Source organism: Lipotes vexillifer, unplaced genomic scaffold, assembly GCF_000442215.2.
Source record: "Lipotes vexillifer unplaced genomic scaffold, Lipotes_vexillifer_v1.1 scaffold1852, whole genome shotgun sequence".
Classification (NCBI taxonomy): Eukaryota; Metazoa; Chordata; class Mammalia; order Artiodactyla; family Lipotidae; genus Lipotes; species Lipotes vexillifer.
The window spans coordinates 270,491-294,665 of NW_006798778.1; the positions used below are offsets into that span (position 1 = coordinate 270,491).

At 38.9% G+C, this 24,175-nt stretch overlaps 1 protein-coding gene across 1 annotated transcript in view; it reads left to right on the forward strand.

Annotated features, from left to right (window-relative positions):
• Positions 1-24,175, forward strand: part of LOC103075710 (contactin-associated protein-like 4) — a gene marked incomplete at its 3' end in the record, with an annotated part of 244,633 nt that overhangs the window by 171,868 nt on the left and 48,590 nt on the right. Inside the window, exons 9-12 of the mRNA XM_007470921.1 lie at positions 6,236-6,385; positions 12,128-12,299; positions 18,715-18,821; positions 21,701-21,820. Of these exons, the coding sequence (XP_007470983.1) occupies positions 6,236-6,385; positions 12,128-12,299; positions 18,715-18,821; positions 21,701-21,820 (549 nt within the window). The remainder of the gene's footprint in view (positions 1-6,235; positions 6,386-12,127; positions 12,300-18,714; positions 18,822-21,700; positions 21,821-24,175) is intronic.

Sequence of the window (24,175 nt, forward strand, 5' to 3'; positions counted from 1 at the left end):
GTCTATTTTGTCTGATATGAGAATTGCTACTCCAGCTTTCTTTTGATTTCCATTTGCATGGAATATCTTTTTCCATCCCCTCAGTTTCAGTCTGTATGAGTCCTAGGTCTGAAGTGGGTCTCTTGTAGACAGCATATATACGGGTCTTGTTTTTGTATCCATTCAGCCAGTCTATGTTTTTTAGTTGGAGCATTTAATCCATTTACATTTAAGGTAATTATTGATATGTATGTTCCTATTACCATTTTCTTAATTGTTTTGTGTTTGTTTTTGTAGGTCTTTTCCTTCACTTGTGTTTCCTGCCTAGATAAGTTCCTTTAGCATTTGTTGTAAAGCTGGTTTGGTGGTGCTGAATTCTCCTAACTTTTGCTTGTCTGTAAAGGTTTTAATTTCTCCGTCGAATCTGAATTAGATCCTTGCTGGGTAGAGTAATCTTGGTTGTAGGTTCTTCCCTTTCCTCACTTGAAATATGTCCTGCCACTCCCTTCTGGCTTGCAGAGTTTCTGCTGAAAGATCAGCTGTTAACCTTATGGGGATTCCCTTATATGTTATTTGTTGCTTTTCCCTTGCTGCTTTTGATATTTTTTCTTTGTATTTAATTTTTGATAGTTTGATTAATATGTGTCTCAGCATGTTTCTCTTTGGGTTCATCCTTTATGGTACTCTTTTTGCTTCCTGTACTTGACTGACTATTTCCTTTCCCATGTTAGGGAAGTTTTTGACTATAATCTCTTCAAATATTTTCTCAGACCCTTTCTTTTCCTCTTCTTCTTCTGGGAGCCCTGTAATTTGAATGTTGGTGCGTTTAATGTTGTCCCAGAGGTCTCTGAGACTGTCCTCAGTTCTTTTCATTCTTTTTTATTTATTCTGCTCCCTGGCAGTTATTTCCACAATTTTCTCTTCCAGCTCACTTATCCGTTCTTCTGCCTCAGTTATTCTGCTATTGATTCCTTCTAGAGTATTTTTAATTCCAGTAATCGTATTGTTCATCACTGTTTGTTTGCTCTTTAGTTCCTCTAGATCTTTGTTAAATGTCTTGTATTTTCTACATTCTGTTTCCGAGATTTTGGATCATCTTTACTATCCTAACTCTGAATTATTTTACAGGTAGGTTGCCTATTTTATCTTCGTTTATTTAGTCTTGTAGGTTTTTACCTTGCTCCTTCATCTGTAACATATTTTTTTGTTGTTTCTTTTTTTTTTTTTTTTTTGGTATTCCTGTCTTACTGGTTGTTTGTCCTGAGACGTCCAGCACTGGAGTTTGCAGGCAGTTGGATAGAGTCAGGTCTTGGTGCTGAGATGAGGACCTCTGGGGGGCCTCATTCCTATTAATATTCCCTGGGGTCTGAGGTTCTCCGTTAGTCCAGAGGTTTGGACTCGGAGCTCTCACCACAGGATCTTGGGCCCGACCTGTGACCTGGAAACCAAGATCCCACAAGCTTCACGGTGCAGTTAAAAAAAGAAGAAGAAAGAAAGGAACAGTACAATATCAAAGAATAAAATACAAAATAAAATTAGAAAGATAAAAAATATATTAGGAAAAATAAAACTATAATTGAAACAACTTCAACAAGGTAAAATACAACCACAACAGAAAAAAGAAAAAAAAAAAAAAGCCCTGGCTATGCGGGTGGAGTTTAGGTGGGGGTGGAACTTAGGCAGGGGTGGGGTTTAGGGTGGGGTGAGTCCTAGGTGGTTAGGGGAGTGACGTTTGAGCATGGGGCAGGGCCTAGGCTCAGGACCTAGATAGCTGGAAAAGTCCTTTGGGGGCGGAGCCTAGGTGGGGTGACATTCAAGCATGGGGTGGGGTGTCCGCTTAGGACCTGGGGAAGGGGAGAGGCAGCACATCCAAAGGAGGGCCTCTGGAGTGTGGGGTTCTGGAGTTTGGAGGTAGGGCCCTGAGTGAGGGTGTGTGGTTGGGGTTTAGGCCCAGCTCATTGGACGGGGTCTCCCAGTGTAGAGGTGGGGCCCTGGGTGGGGGTGTAGGGGCGGGGCTTGGGCTCCAAGGACAGAGGACTAGGCCCGGGAGCCCAACAGTCTTCCTGGTGCCTGAGTGGACAGGGGACGCACTGGCCACGTTCCCTTCTGTTCCTCTGCGCCCCTCCCCCACCTTCTCTCCCAGGTTCTCGCCCCCTAACGGGGGTGGGTACCGCTTGGTGTAGGAGCTCCTCACCTCCCCCAGCCGCCCCTCGGGGGTGCCGGTCCTGGAAGTCCGGCCTTTACTTTTACTCCGCCTTGCCTTCCTCCCACTCCCTCAGGACCTGCACAGCTGGAGGGAGCCTCTGTGGGCAGAGGATCAGGCCTGGGTCTTCAGCAGTCTCCCAGGGGCCCACATGGGCATGGTAAGCCTGGCCATGCTCCCTTTTGATCCTCTGCCCTCCCAGTGGTTCCCCAATTTCCCCTTTCAGGCATGGGATACCTTCCCCTCCCACAGCCACCCCTCAGGGGCGCCCATCCCATCCCACCTCCACTTTTCCTCCCCCTTCATTACCCCCACACCCCACGTCCTACCCAGCCACTGGGGGTTCCTCCCGTCCCCTTAGGTGTCCGTGGTCCCCCACCAGTGCCTGGTAGGTACCCTAGTTGTGAGGAGACACGGATTCCGCATTCTCCCAGTATGCTGTCTTGACTCCGCCTATGAGATGCCTCTGCATGTTTCAGTTACTAGGCCTTCGTGATTCTTGTGGCCCTGGCAATGGGACTGCCGTCTTGATTTGCCTCACCCAGGAGAAGCCATTTTTAAAGTTCCCCCTTCTTCCCTTTCGCTGGTGGAATATTCCTGCTTTTCACCTTAGAACCCCATCGCTTCCTGAAAGTCCCACTTTCCCCTAAAGTGATTGACAGCATTGACCTCCATATTTTCCTCTTGGCAAGAGCAATCTGGTGTCATGGATCTTTAATTCTGGTTAGTGGCTATAGTTAGTGAATATAGGAATGTCTGGCACAGTTTCAGAGCACTAAAAGTTACTTGGAACAGGCAAATTCCTTCCGTTGCTCCTTGAGTAATGGCCTTTGTATAATTGCCTTTTGCTTCTTTGCAAAGAATCTACTCTATATAGCAGGGTTTTTTTTTTTCCCCCTTTACACATCCTGCTTCATGGATGCCTGTTATAATCTTATGAAAGAGTGATGGTAGCTACAGTGTCACAATATTTCTGTAGCAGTTTAAGACTGGTCCCTGATATTATATACGAGGAGCAGAGATAAACCTTTTTCCTCCTCCTATATTTCCTCCTATACAGGAGGAAACTTATATTTCCTCCTCCTATGTCTGTGTGTTTTGGGGCCTGAGAGGGAGAGAGAAAGAGAGAAGGAGAGAGAGAGAGAAAAGAAAAGGGGGGGGGAGGGAGAAGGCTCTTTAAAGGATCCCACATTCTCCTGCTGCCTGCACTTGCAAACCTTTCCATTTATTCTTCTGTTCTTCCAGCTGGAGCTGTCAATGGTTTCTACCCAAAGACCACAGTGGTCATACCTGCAATCAAACAGGCTGAGTTTGTTGCTTATTGCAACAAGGAGAACCCTCACGCAGGGGAACCATGGAAGAGTCTCATTACAAAGGTGTTAAGGATGACTTGTCATAGGATTTTAGGTTGAGTTAGCTGTTTTGCGTGGGGCGTTCAAGGAAAGGGAAAATTGCTTGGGATTAAATGGTGCCAGGAGGTGAGGGTAACTGGTTAAGTATCTTTGTAAGTATTATTTAGGAGGATGGAGGAATAAAATAAGGCTAAATCTGTAACTGATTTAAAAAGTCAGTTGTTATTCATATTATCCAGGAGAGGACTTGGTATTTTTGTGGTTTGCACAGTAGCCTTGCTTTTTGTCTGTGCTTAAACCAGTTTGTAAAGTACTTTTGGGGTTTATTTGTTTTGGGGGGTTTTTTTTGGTCCCAACTCATTGTAGTGACAGAGTGACCTTGTCTAATATTGATGTTCTGTGAGCTTGTTTATGCTCAGTGGGAGAACACCAAGGCCTAGCTCTGGACGCCCACCAGCATCTCACACCACCAAGGCCTCCCTGAGAGTACCAGGCCACTAGCCCCTAGCTTTTAGGGGCTGTCTTTCTCTTTCTCATAGTTAATTATTTAACATGAGCAAAATAATAAGGGGACCACCTGTCGTGCAGGCCAAGAAGAGTGTGGGTTTTGGAATCAGCTCACCAGCTGGATACTTCCTTGGGTGATTTGTTTTTCCTCTTGAGCTTTATTTTCTCCATATGTAAAATGAGAATAACAGTAGTAATGTTGAAGATTAAATGACATGATGCATATAAAGCACGCAGTACCTGTTATGAATAGTAGTCACTAAAACTGTTATTATTTTATTATTATTATACCAACAACATATCCCTTCCCCTACATTCGAAAGTTGTGAGTGGTGGGAGTCGTGTACTAGAATTAGCATTTAGTTACCTTATACCATGAATCAGAAAAAATACAAATTCTGCAATTCCTTCTTTTCTTCCCCTCTTTCACCGTGATGTGGCCTTGGAAAGGGGCTCACTTCTCATCAGACATTAAAGTGGAAGGAGCTGTAGATTTAAAAGAAAAATAGAATCCAGTTTAAAAATTATCCTTTTTATTATGTAGAGTTAGGTGAAATGAATTAAATGGGTCTTTCATTATTTAATTTGAGCAATAAATCCCATTGACAGGTAATAAAAGTCTCCTCATCATAAGCAAGCGATGTCTATTACAAATGAGGCTCAAGAATAGCTTTCTGAAGTTCCCCCCACAAACAGCACAACTTCGTAACCCACAAGCTGGGCACATGGGTGCGTTTAACTGTGTCACATCACAGAATGGCTGTCCTGACAGACTTTTGTCTGTATAGCTTTGCTTCCACCATTTGTCCTAGGGTTCTATCCGTCCGTGTTTTTTTTTTAATAATTTTCTTTTTCTTAATAATTAATTTTTATTTTAATAACTTTATTTTATTTTACTTTATCTTCTTTCTTTCCTTCCTTCCTCCCCTCCTTTAGACAACGAATCATCCCAAATTGAGGAGGTGGACTTTGAGAGCAAGGTTTATGATTTTTGTTCTTAACTTGTTGAGACTTGTGTTCTTAATCTAAATTAGCTTCTGTATTGACAGAAGATGTCCCCAGGCCTTTGACTTTATCCTGCTGCAGCTACCCAGCAGCTACCTGGAGCACTGCTACTCACAGTGGGCTCCTTGGAATATACTGGTCCACTGAAATACTTATTACCAAGATAAGTACAAAAATTGAGAGTAAGCTCCTAGAAACCGTTATAGCAAGAAGGTATTGCCACACCTTCTAAGCATATGGTCAGTGGGCTTGTATTTTGTATATCTTCTTTCTTTAATGTTTCAGTCATTCATTTTTATTGAATTTTATAAAAGTATCAATCTGCAGTAGATCAGAAAAGAAAATGTCCATAACCGCAGGTAGTTTGATGAGCACCGTCCCAAGCCAATGCCAAGCCTAAGATGAGATAACAGAAGCAGAGCCTTGTATCCAGGCACATCCGAGCTTTGAGGAAGAGATGGTGGGAGACGCAGGGTGGGGTGAGGAGGGTGGGAAGTGTTCGTCCTTGTGACGCAAAACTCAGTACAAGGATTTTCGCTCTAAATGTATCCTCTTAAAGGAAGCACAGGATGACAAATTTGGGACATTTGATTTATTTTAGTCCAGTCTCATATCGTCAGGGATTATATAACTCTATTCAGCCGTCTATTTCAGAGTCTACTCTTAGAAAATGTGTCTAAAAGTATCTAGCCTACATTCTTCATTTTTCATTTTTTAGGTCTTTCTCATTATCTTTCACAAACCAAATGAGAATTGGGTCTTTGGAAATCTTTTTTGCTTCATGGATATAATTTAAAAATAAGCTTTGGTGCCCAGGATGGAATTTGTGTTATACTAAATGAGTACAGGGCAAAGAGCTTCAGCATCTAATGGAGCTTCCATGCATTTTCTGTCTGAAAGCTTGTGGTCAAAAATAGCTGGAGGGCTTCCCTGCTGGCGCAGTGGTTGAGAGTCCGCCTGCCGATGCAGGGGACACGGGTTTGTGCCCCGGTTCTGGAAGATCCCACATGCCGCGGAGCGGCTGGGCCAGTGAGCCATGGCCGCTGAGCCTGCGCGTCCGGAGCCTGTAAAAAAAATAGTTGTGAGTGCTGCCCTTGATTGAGTGCTGTGTACATTGCTATTTCTAACCAACTGCTTACAATGTTCACTGTTAAGAGGTATCTCTTTTAACTAATTTTACCTCCCCCAGGTGTTGGATTAAATGATGGGCAGTGGCATTCCATCTCTTTGTCTGCCAAAAGGAGTTACCTGAGCGTGGTGGTGGATGGCCAAGTGGCTTCTGCATCTCCTTCCCTGGGGCCTGAGCAGATTTATTCAGGGGGCACCTATTATTTTGGAGGTAAGAGAAATGGTTGCTCCATGTGGGCGGTTGAACCATGTTCGCAGTCACTTGCCCTGTGTCTTAAAGTCATCGTGTTTTAACCAGTGTGAATATTATGGAATAATTTCTCACTTTCTTTGAACATGGAAATGTTGAGTAGATCACGATGATTAATTATGACCTGAAATGCATTTCTTTGAGGTGGACTGACTTATGTTTATGATTTCTATAATGAGGTTGTTTGCAAGTAGACCATGCTCTTCAGTTCTTACTTTCAAATTTTGTTACATTTTCCTAATGTTGAATGGCCTTACATGTATGTCTTTTTCAGATTTTATGGGCTCATTTCATTGCACTGTGTGTTCCTGATCATGCCTCTTAGCTTTTCTAGAGCATTCTTATTGCTTTCCTGCTGCTCAGTGCAGGTCAATATTATGCCAGTGGACAAATAATCTAACTTAATTAGCCCCAGAAGCCTCTTCTCACTGCTAAGTAATAATGCACTGATATAGTTGATAAAATGAAGGCATTAGCCTTCAGTACCAGGCCATCTCTCTTAAAGAACAAAAGCAAATGAAGTGTTTACTTGTCCAGTGGATGTTTGATTGAACTAAAATCTTCAAAAAGCAAATCTTGGAAGTGGAAATGAATCTTTAGCACTGGAAAATTAAAATAAGACAATACTTGGCATTAATTAGAAAGACAAAGTTGTAAAACTGTTAGTAGTAAGACTTATTTTTAATCATGACTTGAGGTGTTTCTTCTTGTTATTTTGAAATGTAATCATGACTTCTGTCTGGAATCACTTTTGAATTTGGTTGAAAGCCCAGTCTTCATTATTCATCAATAAAATACAAATTCCTTTCTAAGAATTGACAGTAAGTACACAGACCGTGAATCATTCATCTTATATTAAGAGTGAACAAACAAACCAAAAAACCCCTACATAATCCATTACTGTGAAAGGCAGCATAATGCCAACAATCTTAAAAGATATAATTGCTTCCTTTAGGGTGATGTGTTCATTTATAAACCAAGTGGTTTATAAAACCTTATGGAATATATGATTGATTTCATAGCAGTCCATAGGAACATGTTCCTTTAATACATGGTAAGATATACAAACAGTCCCTGACTTAGGATTTTTCAACTTTATGATGGTGCGAAGAAATACACATTCAATAGAAACCATACTTTGAATTTTGATCTTTTCTCAGGCTAGTGACATGTGGAATAATACTCTCTCAGGATGCTGGGCAGTGGCAGCGAGCCACAGCTCCCAGTCACCCACGCAATCCCAAGCGTAAACAACAGATACACTTAAACCATTCTGTTCCCACACAACCAATCTGTTTTCACTTTCAGTACAGTATTCAATAAATTACGTGAGTATTCAACACTTTATTATAAAGTAGGGTTTGTGTTAGGTGATTTTGCCCAACTGTTGGCTAATGTAAGTGTCCTGAGCATGTTTAAGGTAGGCTGGGCTAAGCTATGATGTTTGGCAGGTTGGATATATTAAACACATTTTTGACTTAGGATATTTTCAACTTACAATGGGTTTATCAAGATGTAACCACACTGTAAGTCAAGGAAGATCTGTGTAGAACAACTTAATCAAGAGCTTTCATTTCAAAGGAAAAGATTTAGAAGCACCAAAAGAGGTAAGAAAAAAACCCAAACATTTTGTTAAATGATGCAAAAAAGAGATGTTAAAAATAACAGACTGCATAAAAGTGTAAGTAATGAAAATAGACTCATCATTCTTAAATTATTTTACACCCTTCGTGTTCAGATTTAATGATGCCTACCTATTTCTTGTACAAAATTTTGATTGATTTTTATTCATACTATAATATTTTATAATGAAATATATCACATGTGTACTCTGTAATTTTGCTTGTTTTTATTATGATACATATAATATACACCATTTTAATTAAATGAACTTAATAATTTTTGAATAGTTTTAGATTTACCAGAGGGTTGCAAAGATACACTGGGAGTTGCCAAATAGCCCACACCCAGTTACTTTGTATTGTTCACATCTTACATCATATATACAATTTAAAGAATACTAATTATTATTTTTAAAATACACATCTGCACATGCATTTTCCAGCTTAAGAAAGATAACATTGCCAACATCCATTTGTCACTCCATGATCATCCCTCCTCATCTCCCCAGGTAACCATCGTCTTGAATTGGGGTTTTATGCCTCCTGTCATGTTCCTTGTGATTTGACATCTGTGAAGGTGTTCCCGAGTCCCTAAACAATATACTGTGAAAGCTTCCATAATAAAAGTCCAGCTTCAGGGCTTTTATTTAAATAACCAGTCTTAAGTTTACTTAGGCAATATCTCTGTTTGTTCAATCATCTTCTCAGTTGGTAACCTTAAGTACCAGAGTATGTTTGATCTTGTCATGAGCTTCTATTAATCACTAAGTATATACCCTGCAAGCCCCAGGGCACCCTGACATTTCCAGGGCTGCGAGCAAGGGTCCAAAGGAAAGCAGGAGGCCTCCTGCTGCCACATTTCTCCCTCCTCCTCCCAGCCTTGCGCCTCCAGGACCTGGTGGAGGAGGTCCATCCTTCTGGAAGCCCAAGTAGGGCTTCTGGGGTGGGAATTCTGGATTCTGGGATGGGCTAGAGGGGAGCAGTTTCCAAGTGGGCACATCACCTTCCCCTGTGAGACCCCCTGTTGCCATGGGCAGAATCGTGGCTGGAGGAGGGTTAGAATAGGGTCCCCTAAAGGGCAGGACTGGCTCAGGGGCTCATTGTCTGAGTGGTACTGGCAATGGGGTGACCAACGATGCCAAAATGTTGGCTCTCCGTGCACCAATGCCGAAAAGAAATACAGAGCAGAGTTTTGGAGGAACGAGAAAAAGTAGCTTTATTCTTTGCCAGGCAAAGAGAGGACACAGCAGCCCCCACCCCCTCCCTCCCTGGGAATAGGAGAGATTTTATATCCTAATGAAGGTCTTGCATTTTTTTTTTTCTTTTGCAAAATTTCGAAACAGCCACAGCTGGCATCAGGCGACTTGGTAACTGGGGTTGGTCTTTTCTGGAGTTATTGGCCGGTGACCTTCTTTCTGAAACAAAGAATGCTACAAGGGAGTGTAAGGGGAGGAGAAAGCCAGGTGCAGAGTGTAATTCATACGGAGTCAGAGAGTAATCAGCTTTGTGAAGAAGTCCAGCTACAAGTGTTGGTTAGTAGTAACAGCTAAAGAATGACCAAGACTGCTTAACTCTTTCAGGCCTGTTTATGTTGTTTCCCAGCCTGTTCACTGTTTCCTTATTTTCCTTGTTTATCAGAAAAGAGGAGTCTCATTTTTATTTAAGAGAAGTCTTATTTCTATTTTTGCTGCACCACCAACTCTCCCGTTTTAGCACTGAAAGCCTGGAGTCCTGGGAGCAGCCTCCCTGCTTCCCACCCCCAGAGCAAACTTGGCGTTTGGTCACCCTAGAAAACCTTCTCTGCTGTGTGGATGAGAGTCCCCTTTATTCCTAGGATCTGTTTTATCTAGATGGAGGGCTTTCTTTAGGTGGTTAATTTGGGGGCAGTCTGTCCCACCAGCCTGGGTTGTATTCGTTTTCTGTGTCAGTCTTGAGTGTGACTGTTGAGAGAGTGGGCTGCCCGGAGCTCACAGCATTCTGCACATACTGCCACACGCCACTCTTCGGCCATCATTGTTTACGTTTTCTCCCTCCTCAAATGTATGCCTTTCAAAAACTTACTGAGGTCAGCTTTTATCATTTATAAACTATAAAATTTAAATCTGGGTTCTCCAGATTGAGGATGGAGGAAAGTTTAACTTCTGTGCACTCCCCTATGCAATCTTTGTGCGATTGAATAACACACTGTGCAGCACAAGCTAGAGATACTAGACTGTGTGCAGAATCCTCACACTCCTGCTTGTATAAATCAGACATTATCCATCCAGTGAACTGGCTACACCACCCTGAAGTCAAACCCGACATCTTACTTCTGGTACGTGCAGTGATCATTTATCTGCCATGATCATTTATATGCTGCCTGCCTCTAGTAATGGATCCATCCATTAATTCAGCATGAAGTATTCCCTAGAAATCTTCATATTTTAGAACTTTCATCCCAAACCAGTTCAGTGCTGAATTTCTCTCTGCTGTTGCATTATATTAACCTGTGGATGTCTGTTATCATAGGCTAATGAGACTAACCTGGGTTGAACCCTACTTTGTTCTTTAGAATCTCTTGCTTATTAAACACTGTAGCCAGGAATGTGAAGGGCCTCATAATATGACCGCTGTGCTCTCTGTAAAGTTCCATGACCTCTCCTTGTGACTGTGAGTTTGCTTAGTTTTGTTCCCTATAGAGGCATACCGCACAATTAATTTTATTCTGAAATTGTTTGAAATGTGTCAGGAAACACCATCTGGAGAAAAGGAGGTTAGCAGCGCTGTTTATATTCCTGGCATATTGTAGCTGCCCCCAAATATTATTGAACTGCTGTCCTCTCGGTTTTTATTTTAACATTCTTAATTGGTTAATAAGTCATCTAGAAAACACATCCAGATTATGGTAACTGTATCCTATACCACAGAAGAATTTTAAGCACTGAAAGTGTGTGTAGAACCATGTACAATTGACTGGTACTCAAAAAACTTTCATCCCCTTTTCTTGATGTATTAAATTTAAAATTTCAGTCTCCATTGCTTAAAATATAATATTTCAATGTGCCTGATAACAGTTTTAAGCATGAATCCTGGCCTTTCCTTGCTGGGTAAAAGTATTTTGTTAGGAAAACAAAGCATTAAGGAGAAACATCCTCTGTCAAAATATTTAATTATAATGGAAATTCCCAGGTAGAAAACTAGCATGGATTGTACAGGAATTAGGGAATTGCTGATTCATTTCTTATTCTTTGAATTTATATTAGTGGTTGACAACCGTAACAGCAAAGAAAGATTAATGAAGAATACATAAATATAATATATGTGTTCATACTCCATAAAATTGTTTATTTCACTTGGATAGAGAAACACTGAGAACATCATTAAACCCCGGACAAAAATAGTTAATATTATAGTTCTTTATTATTTAAATAATTAGAAACAGGTCTTAGATAAATGTTAGAAAAAAAATCAATATAAACGGAACACTCCTTTATGAGGCAGAGAATAAAGTCAAACAATGAAATGTTTTTGACATTAAGCCATTATGATTTATTAAAATGCATGTATATGTGGCTCTTATATGCATATGAGAAGTATTTAATTACATAAATAGTTGTAATTTTATTCCAAGTCGTCGTAACTCCTTTTCCGAATAGCCTTAAACACAAAGGTATTTCAGCATTATTGATTTGTCTTTTCTTATATACAGTGCATGTTTTCATCCTTTATGCTCTTCCTTTTGCATCCCAAAAGACTAAGTTCCTGTGTTTGAGTTATATATAATTTAATACTGCTGACTGACATGTTCAGGATACTGGAGCTGATCTGTGTATTTCTAAAGTTGGGATCAAGTTAGTATCCTTGCACATAATTATTATAACAGTAGTAATTTCCTGTGAATCCTGTGGTAATAAAGAGAAATATGTTTGTATGAATTGCTATTTGTAATTTAGATCAAATGAATGATGACTGTGGTAGGCTTTCCCCTCCATTTCAATTTAATAATCAAATGCCTATTTAAAAATTTTTTTTAGTGAAGATACTGAGTCCTGGTTCATTATGATGTATCCTGATCAACTTTGTATTGTTTTGTTTTTATCAGGTTGTCCTGACAACAGCTTTGGATCCAAATGTAAAAGTCCACTTGGTGGGTTTCAGGGATGTATGAGACTCATTTCTATCGGTCACAAGATGGTAGATCTGATTTCAGTGCAGCAGGAGTCCCTTGGGAACTTCAGCGACCTTCAGATAGACTCATGTGGAATCACAGACAGGTAAAGGCAATCTCACTTCTTTATTTTGACCTGTCCATTTTCAGACTTTTGGCAGCAGATTGAAATTTGTGTGTAAAACAAACATTTTTCTCTCCTTTTTCTTACCAGCATCTGTTCCACAGGAAAGAGATAATATGCACATTAGAAATAAGAAAATATTCTTTTAGTTTTCTACTTCATATTTCCAGTGATAAAATTTAGCTAGAAGACACGTGACCATGTTATTTATATGTACAAATAGCTACCAATTCACAAAAGGTGATGTTGATGCTGTTATAATTTTAGGGGGGTATAAATGTATCAAAAATATATCATTAAACGCAATAGCTTAGGGTTTCCTAACAGTAATCTAGACCATCAGGTACCAGTAAATCAGAGACCTATGTGGTCAGTTATCAAACTGGCTTTTGCTTCCCTGACAGCTGAATAATATTTCAGAGGCATAGGAATTTAACTGGTTGCTATGGTCCTGATGTGTACCTTTAAGAACCCATTACTATCTTCTCTGCAGGGAAAATGAAGAGGAAACTCCCTGTGAAAAAGTTTGGAGCCGTAGTGTTGATAAACGTGTGAGGATGATCCAGTAGTTTCAATAGGAACTCCAGTACAGGGCATGCTAGTGCAAGCTTTGGGCGTTCATTGCAGAGGACAAGTAACTTTTAATATAATAACTGATAGTTAATAATTTTAAAGTATTTTTAGGCATGGGCAACTATAGCCAAATAATCTTGCCAGTCATCAAGGCAGTTATTTTTAATTATTGAGTTGAATGGAATGTCATAGCCATTCCAGATTAAAAAAAAAGTAAACAATGTGACAAACTTAACCCCAACCGTGTAGTAGTGTTCAATATATATTTTGAGCAAACAGATAAATTCTGAGTTTTTTTAACATATTTTTTTCATTTTTGGCTGCGTGGGGTCTTTGTTGCTGCGCACAGGCTTTCTCTAGTTGCGGTGATGAGTGGGGGCTACTCTTCGTTGCGGTGTGTGGGCTTCTCATTGCAGTAGCTTCTTTTGTTGCAGAGCACGGGCTCTAGGTGCGCAGGCTTCAGTAGTTGCAGCATGCGGGCTCAGTAGTTGTGGCTCGCGGGCTCTAGAGCGCAGGCTCGGTAGCTGTGGTGCACAGGCTTAGTTGCTCCGTGGCATGTGGGATCTTCCCAGACCAGGGCTCGAACCCATGTCCCCTGCATTGGCAGGCAGATTCTTAACCACTGCGCCACCAGGGAAGTCCCAAATTCTGAGTTTTAAAAATAACTTTTTATTTGTATGAAGCATTTTATCAACATAAACACACATCTATTATATCTGAAGACCGTTTATCAATGTCTGTTGATCCTGTTTTGAACACTAGTAGACATTATTCTATGTGTAGAAAAAAATAATTATAATCTTATTTAGCAATGGATTAGAAGGACATCATTTCCTCTCTATGAATATGTGTTTATTTAACTCAATTTGTAGAGAAAATAATACTTTCTATAATGAAAGATGATAAAGGGAGAATTGAGACGATAAACCTCAGTTGGCTTGATTTGGGGAATAAATGACAGTGACCATCTCCGTAATTACAGCCACGCCAGCTCAGGAACGTTAATCCTGATTTTGGGGAAGCCCTGTAGCAAGGCTCCCTGGGCCAGCTCTCTTGAGGTGGGTCTCACTCACAGAAGCAGGGAGCCCTCACCCTCAATGGGTGGGGAGGTTCGGTCATCCACACTATGAGTGATGGTCATTTTGACCATCTCAGATCGCAGAACATTCTTTTGGTACAAGTAGACCCACACCTCTCCAATATGGGTTTCTCTGAAGCTGCCATTTTACACAAGGAATCCATCTTGCCTGCTTTCTGGAGGTGCACGCTTGTAAAACAGAGCATGATACAGCACAATAGGAGAATTATGGTTTTGGTACCACACCTTAAAAACGCTTTTCAGAATTAGCAAATTATGGATAGATCTTGTCTATACATTTTTTAAAGAAAATTTTAGGCTAATGGTAACCCTGGAAATCATAAAAATAACAGCAAAAACCAATGTACCTTTTATATTTGTATACCTTTTAAACTTCCAAAAGTATCTCTAAATTCATTCCATTCTCTTATACTCAGAAGAAAATATGTATCCATCTATCTTGGTCGTATTTGCTATACCTGTTGACATAGCTTCCAAAGCATTATTAAATAGAGACTTAAAAAAAACCCTGTTTACTAGGTTGTATTCTAACTTAACATGAATTAGTATTTAGGTTTGTGTGTGTGTGAGTGACTTGTGTAGGGTGATGTGAGTGAGTGAGGGGCCTGGGAATGTGTCTGAATGACCTTACAAGTGTGTGTGTAGGGATGGTGTGGCTGTGTGTGAGCGTGTACATGTGTGAATGTACACATGCATGGGTTAATGCTTGAGGACTTGTGTGATTGTGTGTGTCACGACTTGTGTGAGTATGTAGGGCAATTTTGGATATGTGAGTGAGCTTATGCATTGTGTGAGAGACTTGTGCAATGACTCTGTTCTAAAATTTATTTTAAATAAATAAATTGATATGTATTTAAATTAATCTTCACAAAAACCCTTAGAACCTGTTCTTAGAGTGTTTGTTTCTTGTAAACATGGAAATAGATGCACAGGGCGTTTAAGTAAGTTGGCTAAGGGGACATGGCTAAAGGCAGAGCCCAGCATCGGATCTAAGCCCCCTTGCTCCAGGAAGTCCCCCTGCGTGCTAGCTGCCCTGTTGTACCACTTCCCTGGGTGCACGTCAGCATGTATTGCGGTTCGTGCTTAATCTATGTAGATTAAGCACAGAATTTTATGGCTTAATAAATTGCAGTTGAAACAAACAGGAACATTAAAAATATATTTAAAAATCTGACAGAGGGAGTTCCCTGGCGGTCCAGTGGTTAGGACTCCATGCTTTCACTGCCGAAGGGCCGGGTTCAATCCTTGTTCGGAGAACTGAGATCCTGCAAGCCATGAGACACAGCCAAAAAAACCATCTGACAGAATCTTAAACAGTGTTGTTCTCTTTTTACTGTAACTAAGTTGGATCAAACCTACATATAAAGGTGTACATAAATTTACATATGTGCTCACACTCACACCCACACAGTCATTTATACACATTCTTTATGTGTAAACTAATGTCATTGTACAAATCTCACACACACATCTATACACGCATACACTCATATCTCAAAGCCACTTGTCACACACAATCTACACACACACACACACACACACCTCCTCACTCATTCATCCTTACACAAGCACACTCACACACATACTCTCACAGACCCATAGCATCTTTACACATGCACCTGCACACTCATAAGATCATTCCTATACTCTTTACACACTCACACCTTTCTTACTCACAGACACAGACACACACACACACACACACACACAAACACACTCATCTAGAAGCCCTCCCCTTGTCCTCTGTGGACCTGCAAGGAAATCTGCGTGGGGGCTGACTGAGGCTGATGGCCATCAGTCCCTCGATGGAGGTGAGGACAGAACTGCAAAGGGAGCTGTCCTCCATGTCCCCATGTCTTGGGGCAGCAACCCAAGTGGGAGTGGGGTAAGGGTGACAATTGATAAGGACACAAATATTTATTAAGTTGCTTGGACCTAAACCACTTATTAAGCAATAGTGTTAAGGAAATCTTTTGATATCAACTTTTTAAGAATATCAACTGGGGCTTTCCTGGTGGTGCAGTGGTTAAGAATCCGCCTGCCAATGCAGGGGACACGGGTTCCAGCCCTGGTCCAGGAAGATCCCACATGCCATGGAGCAACTAAGCCCGTGCACCACAACTACTGAGCCTGCGCTCTAGAGCCTGTAGACCACAACTACTGATCCCACATGCCACAGCTACAGAAGCCTGTGTGCCTAGAGCCCATGCTCCATAAGAAGAGAAGCCCGCGCACTGCAACAAAGACCCAACACAGCCATAAATAAATAAATAAATAAAATCATACACACCAGTTCAGTTTGGGGCATGTTGATATACTCGTTTGTTTATGTTCTACTTTGTATCGAAATGACTCTCAGGGAGAAAAGTATAAAAGATAATTGTTTAAAACCTTTAGTGAGAATGAGTACTTCACTCTACAGTGTAATTTGCCATAGGTTACTAGTAGTCAAACAGAACTACTATATGATGAATTTAAATAAAATCCACAATCCAGTCTTTCACATTGTAATTAAAAAATATGAAAAGTCAAGTCTAACAGGAATCTAGGAAAATGGACACAGTATCTTTTGCAGCAGATCAAATAGAAATAGTACATGTATCACAATAGATTCATTCTTTAGAATTTTAGGTGTAGTCACTCATATCTGCCCCCTTTTAAAACATTGTTCGAGGTCTGTTAAAGAATAGCCTTCTCTGTCCTTTTCTTTTCTGATTACCAATTAGAATTGTTTTTGTTTTAATTTTATTTTAAAAATTCCCTCTTTCTTCTAGATTGTTATTGATTTGAAATGCTTAAAAAATTAAATACCTCTTTAAATATTCTTTGACTATCCTGTGAATCTGTAAAATCTATAAAAATGCTAAAATACATATAAACTTAATCAGCATGGAAAGATGCCCTTTATTTTTTTTTGAATCCTTAAAAAGGCTGTAAAGTAGCGTGTACTTTATGATTACATTTATGAACATAATACGTTATACACAACACATATATGTTTATAGTGGTAATTTTTATATATTGAAATTATAAATTATATTTCTTCTCTATTGTTTCCTATATAGTTTGATTTCTGTACAGCGGATATGTATTTTTTATAATCAGGAAAAACAGTAACATTATTTTCAGTTAAAATTGGGAAAATCCTAGAAGCAAAACATGCAGTTCCCAGTCTTAGTTTTAAAAAGGGAGGCGGCAGAGACTTCATCAAGAATATATTCTTGACGGGTTTTGTAATTTATTTATTTTTTTATTCTGGGGTGAATGAGAGCATTGGTCTCAATATAACTTTCAATTTAAATTCTAAAAAGCATCAGTTATTTGATCAGGGCTATTTGAGTTGATACCAGAAGCTCTTCAACTTTTTTGTCCAGGGTGCCTTAATGTATTTCGGTAATTTTTTCACAGTGTCCTAAGCCAAAAGGTATAACTAATGTTTTCATTTAAACAGTGGCTTAGTTCCAGGCAACTTTACAAGGGTTTATGTCCTAACTATTTATTTATTTATCTATTTATTTTAATTAATTAGTTAATTTATTTATTTTTGGATCTTCGTTGCTGTGCATGGGCTTTCTCTAGTTGAGGTGCGCGGGCTTCCCATTGTGGTGGCTTCTCTTGTCCCAGAGCACAGGCTCTCTGTGTGCGGGCTTCAGTAGCTGTGGCTTGCAGGCTCTAGAGCGCAGGCTCAGTAGTTGTGGCACACGGGCTTAGCTACTCTGCAGCATGGAGGATCTTCCTGGACCAGGGCTTGAACCCGTGTCCCCTGCCTTGGCAGGTGGATTCTCAACCACGGTGCCACCAGGGCAGCCCTGTCCTAACAATTTAGGAACCTTTTAAAAAGTAATTTATACATATATTACTTTTATATATTTTTTAAAATTATATATATAAAATTTGAAAAATATTTTATTTTTAATGTAGTCTACCTTTCAGAGCTTGGGATCAGATCAGACACTGCTACCCTTACTTTTGTTCAACCTGATTTCACATGGTGTTCAACTTGATTTCACATGGTGTTACTTTTTAACAACTACTAAGACTTCAGCTTCTCAAAGATAGGACATGATTAAGTGGAATGTATTACTATTTAGTGTTAAAATTTAACTACCTCAAGCTAATAAGTTGCTCAGTGCTTGACAGATGTTGAGTATGCCTGTATTTCTCTTAAAAATTTAAGATATCCTGGGAGCCCCTGTGATTTTGATTCAGCATCCTAATGCACCCTGACCCACTGCTTGGAGTTTGTGCATCTATACTGTACATCTTCAGCATTCCTGGATGTATACACCAAGTGAATAGAGATGTCCCTCCCTCCCACTTCCTTCTTTCCTTCTCTCTTCTTTATTCCCTCTTCCTTTAAATATTCAGCATAGTAAATCAGTATGATTAAATGTTATTTTATGTGAACTATTGATGTTTCTGGCAACATATTGAATTAGTGTTATGTCACTAGGGAAAAGAAAGGGCTATGATATAGTACGACATGTTGAAAATTAAGCAGTCACAGCTACCTGAGAATTGGTTGAAACCTGATGAATTTATTGATCTAAGGTTTAGTTTTGTGATTAAGGTACCATAACGACAAATGGAATGACCATTAGTCACGCTGTATTTACTCGTTAGGTTACTGTTGACATTCTTCTTTCACATGATCATGTATAAATTGTCAGTATTTTGTGATTTCTCAAAATGAATAGTAGTAATTGTATCTGCACCTTCTTTTAGGTGTTTGCCCAATTATTGTGAACACGGTGGTCAATGTTCCCAGTCCTGGGACACCTTTCACTGCAACTGTACAAACACTGGATACAGGGGAGCAACTTGCCACAACTGTAAGCCACACACACCTGTGGTTCTTGCCTCTGTCCTGATTCCCTTATTTATTTCCCTTTTTTGTTGTTGTTGTGTGTTTATATGTCCATGTGTGTACAACCCTGGATCTTATTAGCATTCAGTTGATTTCTAGTTTATTTTTAGTCCACACTTCTTTTCCTAAAGTAGTCAAGGTAGCTTACAGAAGCACATAAAATAAAGCAAGACAGAAAAGAGTAAGAGAGCTGGCAGGGGGAAAACATGTGTAGAAAACAAAGGTAGCTAAGGATAAGCATAAAATACAGTGCAGAATAGGTGATCCTTCAATTCTCTTGCAACTCCATTAATAAGGATGATGAGAATAAGGATGGTAGAAATGGAATTAATCATAATAGTTAATTTTATTGAGTATTTTCTAAATGCCAGGTACTGCTCTAGTATTTTACATGTCCCAACTTATTTAATTCTGATGACCACCTTAGTAGGTGGGTGTAGTCATCGCTATTATCCCTAGTTTACTAGGTTACAGGGAGAGTTTAATCACCATGCCCAGAAGCTCCTGGAATAGTTGAGGCACAGTGAGAATGTGAACGCTTGCAATTATGCTCCAGAGGCTGGGACCACAACCAAATACTCTTTTCCTGTGTTAGAAGCCGTTCATTTTTTTCCTGGTGAAAAGTTTTGCACGTGTCGTAAGACTCATGTCATTTTCTTGTCTACTTGTTCAGGACGTGGGATGGGGAGACCCAAATGCCCATTTTTTTCCTTCCCATTTTTTCATATTGTTGGTGACGTTGCTGAGCAGCTTAACTCTCAGTACTATTGGCCCATAGCCATGACTTCAGGCAAGGGCGCTAGGTGCAGTCCCACTCTCGTCTCTTCACTGTGCACTGCTTTGTACTCCTGCTGGAGTTGAGATTGGAATCCTGGGCTCCCACCCCCGGAGGCTCCACAAGAGACCCTCAGAAGTCCTGACTCAGGGCTGGAGAGGGCGTGAGCAGGGGCGGCGGGACCTTCTGGCCTCACCCTCGTGCCTTCATCACTGCAGCCAGTCTTTCCTGGGTCATCAGCTTGTGTGGGTTGGAGTGCCTCATGAGAACAGGAAGAACACCTGCTGTCACTCAAGCCAGGGCCAAGTTACTTGTCCCAAGTCACCAGCAGCAAAGGGACGGTGTATTTTAATTCTTCATATCCGGTATCATCCCAATTATAGTAACTAACTCAAAACAGAAAGCTAATAGAATGTGTTTTAATTGACTGTTTGTTTATTTTCAACTGTTATCAGTGACTAAATCTAAATATAAACACAAACATCTCTGAGCCAAAAAAATCAGACGGTGAAAAAATAACGTATTTTCATCTGTGGCCCACAATGTGATCCAGTCATTGAGTTAATTTATTAGGTTCTTGAGCAGGTAGTCTAAAGGGAGCCGAAGGGTTTTGCCAATGGCGATTCTGGGAAATGGGGCCAGGATGACAAACCCAATTATAATGAAGCCATCAGTATCATTAGCCTGAGTTGAGGGAGCGTGAGTGATGGGGGTCTTTTAAAAGGTTTTACTAGAAAATAATATGTTAAAATGCCAAGTAATACACATAAAGCAAAAGTACTCCCAATTACCCTCATGCAATTGTGCGTCCTTTCTAATACCAGCCCTCTCTGCAAAGTTATGTTTATATCCCAGCCTCTTTCAAAGAATTTATCAATGCATATATGCGTGTATAGTAATAGTATATATAGTAATATATAAATGAACCATTTTCATATGCCCACTTCACTGCACAAAATACAAATGTGACTAGAAACCAGTCCATCTTATATTTCTGTCTGTGTAACATACAATAGCAGTAAAATAAAACCACGAAACTGTGGAGGAGTAGAGAAGTAAATATGTATGATTAGCTGAAATCTCTGCAACACTGAGAAAATTAGTTACATTATTTCATATGATCTAAAAACTCATTAACATAATTTTGAAAATTTAGAATACATCAAGGAATGGTATTCAGGGGATGGTTTATTTCTCATTTCACAAAATTAAAAGCTTGATGGAAATCACCATTACATTTGGCCAAGTGTTCAATGAGATGAGTGCATCATATACAGTTGTTAATATCAAGCCTTGTACATGGCAAATATATAATTGTGTAATTAAAAACATCCAATTATGGATCAAAACACACTGAGACCACTTGAGGGCATATATTTTATATTTCTTCTGCTTTGGATTTTAATTATCTTAAATTCTCATTACAGAGCATTAGAGAAAGTTTCTTATGTAAATTACTTTTAAAATTATTCACAAGAAGCTTTGTAAATCATATTTGTTTTATGGAAAAAAGGATTTTACCTATAGATAATTTTATGTGAGAAAGGAGACTAGTTAAAGCATTATTTAAAACTTTTCTATTGCATAATTTTTGAATAACAGCAGATTATTTAAGGAGATTACGCTATTGTGCTTCACATGTTAGGTTATTACAAGGTGATACTAGAATTAGAAATTCCAAAATGGTTGTCAAAAGATCCATTTGGATGCATGTCCAAAATGGAAGTCACATTATGCTTATAAGGATCTTAACATTTAAAACAACTATCGTCTCCTTTGTTGTTTTACCTAATGTAAAAATGAACTAAATTTTTATTCTCATATTCCTTTAATCATAAAAAGAAATGCCATAAAATACAATCTCATTCTTCCTTTTTTCTAACCTTCTTTCAACCATAGTAATTTAAAAAATGAGTTTTGTTTTAAAGTGTGTGTTACCTTTTCTCCTGGTCAGTGATGTACATACAAATTTCAAGACTTGGAGTATTCTGTGTCCAAATTAAAATTAAAGAAATTAATTTTATACTATTTTACTTATGATGATACTTTTTTTTTTTTTTTTTTTACAGCTATCTATGAGCAGTCATGTGAAGCCTATAAGCATAGAGGAAGTACTTCAGGATTTTACTATATAGATGCAGATGGAAGTGGTCCCCTGGAACCATTTCTTCTGTATTGCAATATGACTGGTGAGTTAATCAATTTTCATTTAATAGTTAAATTTTAAACACACAAAATTAAAATGAAACAAGTAAGAGGTTGACATAATTTGCAACTTGATTAAAATGTATATTGTTCAGTAGAAGAACTTAAAGTAAATCTTTAAAAAATAGTTTAGGGCTTCCCTGGTGGCGCAGTGCTTGAGAGTCCGCCTGCCGATGCAGGAGACGCGGGTTCGTGCCCCGTTTCAGGAAGATCCCACATGCCGTGGAGCGGCTGGGCCCGTGAGCCATGGCCACTGAGCCTGCGCGTCCGGAGCCTGTGCTCCGCAAATGGGAGAGGCCACGACAGTGAGAGGCCCGCATAACGCAAGGAAAAAAAAAAAAAAAAAATAGTTTAATGGTGGTGATTTTAAAATGTCATTATTTTCTGTGCATGTGGTATCTGTGTAGAACATCTAATAATAAATGTATCTTATTAAGTCCCAAAACAAAAAGGATAGACTTTATTCCTCTTAGAAGATTGATACACACCATATGATTTCACTTATAAGTAGAATCTAGAAAACAAAACAAATGAACAAACATAACAAAAGAGAAACAGACTCACAGATACAGAGAACAAACAGGTGGTTGCCCAAGGGGAGGGGAGTAGGGGGATGAAAAGAAAAAAAAAATGTAACAACTGTGGTAATGAATGCTAATTAGCTTGATTATGGTGAGCATTTCACAATGTATATTCATATGAAACCATCACATTACATACCTTAAATATATACAATTTTTGCCAACATAAAGTGGAAAAATATTTTAAATAATAATAATAAAAGAAAAAAGATTGATACACATGAAAACTTTGAAAATACTTTTTAAATTCGGGCAAAAATGAATTTTATTCTTGAATTCTTTACTTACATAAGCTAAAATGGGAATTAATAGTCTTGGAATATGTGTTTGATTAAATTCAACATCCATTCATGATAAAGAGAAAATGAAAACTCAGTAAATTACCAATAGAAGAAAATTTCCTTAATTTGTTAGAGGACCCATAAAAAAACCTACAGCACATATCACAGTTTATTGTGAAATATTGAAAACTTTACCCCTGTTACCAACATTAACACAAAGATGCCTGCTATTATCATTCTGTTCACCATTGTTTGGGAGGTCCTAGCCAGTGCAATAAAGCAAGAGAAAGAAATGAAAGATATATGTACTGGAAAGGAAGAACTATGACTCTCATTATTTGTAGATGGCCAGGTTATGTATTGAGAGTATTCTCAACAATCTACAGACTAACTATTAAAAGTTAGGATGATCACTAGATATCAAGTTAGTGTAAAAATTTAATTTCATTTTTGTATACCAGCAATTAAAATGAAATTTTAGAAGATTCTATTTTCAGTAGCATCAAAAACCTCAAATACATGGCAATAAATCTAAAAAAAGATGTGTACAACTTTTATACAGATAAGTGTAAAATACTCTTGAGATAAATTAAATCCTAAATAAGTGGAGAAATATGAACGTTTCCTTGATTGGAAAACTCAATACGGTGGTATAAACGTCAGTTCTTCCCAACTAGGTATTGATTCAGTGCAAACCTTAATTAAAATTTCAGCAGTGTGTTTGTTCGCTGGTGTAAATTTTTTGGTGAAAATTGGCAAGCAGATTCTACAATTTATCACTAAATTTGAAGGGACAAGAAGAACCAAATCAGTCTTAAAGAGTAAAGTTGGAGGACTCAACTCTACCAGATATAATATAGACATTATATTGATAGGCTAAGTAGAACAGCATGTAATTGACACAAGGATAAACAAATAGACCAATGAAGCAACATAGAGAATCTATAAACAGACTCCCTCATATATGGATAGTTGATTCATTGCAAAGGTGGCACTGATGAACAGTGAAGGAAAGATGGTCTTTTCAACAAGTGGTGCTGGGGAAAATTGTCTGTAAATATTGTAAAAAAGACTCTTGATCCCTTCACCATCAAACACAAATAGATTCTAGATGAATCGTGCAGTCCAGTGTAGTGGCCACTAGCAACAAATGCCTATTTAGATTCACATTTAATTAACATTAATTAATATAACTAAATGACTTGAAACAAATTTTACAAGTTTAAGTTAATTCATTAAAATAAGATTAAATTAAAAGCCAATTCCTCAGTCTCACTAGCCACATTTTAACTGCTCCATAGCCATCTGTTCCATCATTGGAAAAAGTTTACACTGGATAGCGCTGTGTCAGGAAGTCAGCATTTCATGGAGCAAAATAAGGAGAAAAAAGGAAATATGAAGTTGAAGCAGGAGGCTTGGCAGAGGAGGATTTACTACTTAAAATCTGGCAGTGAATATCTAGGGAAAGAGCCTTCCG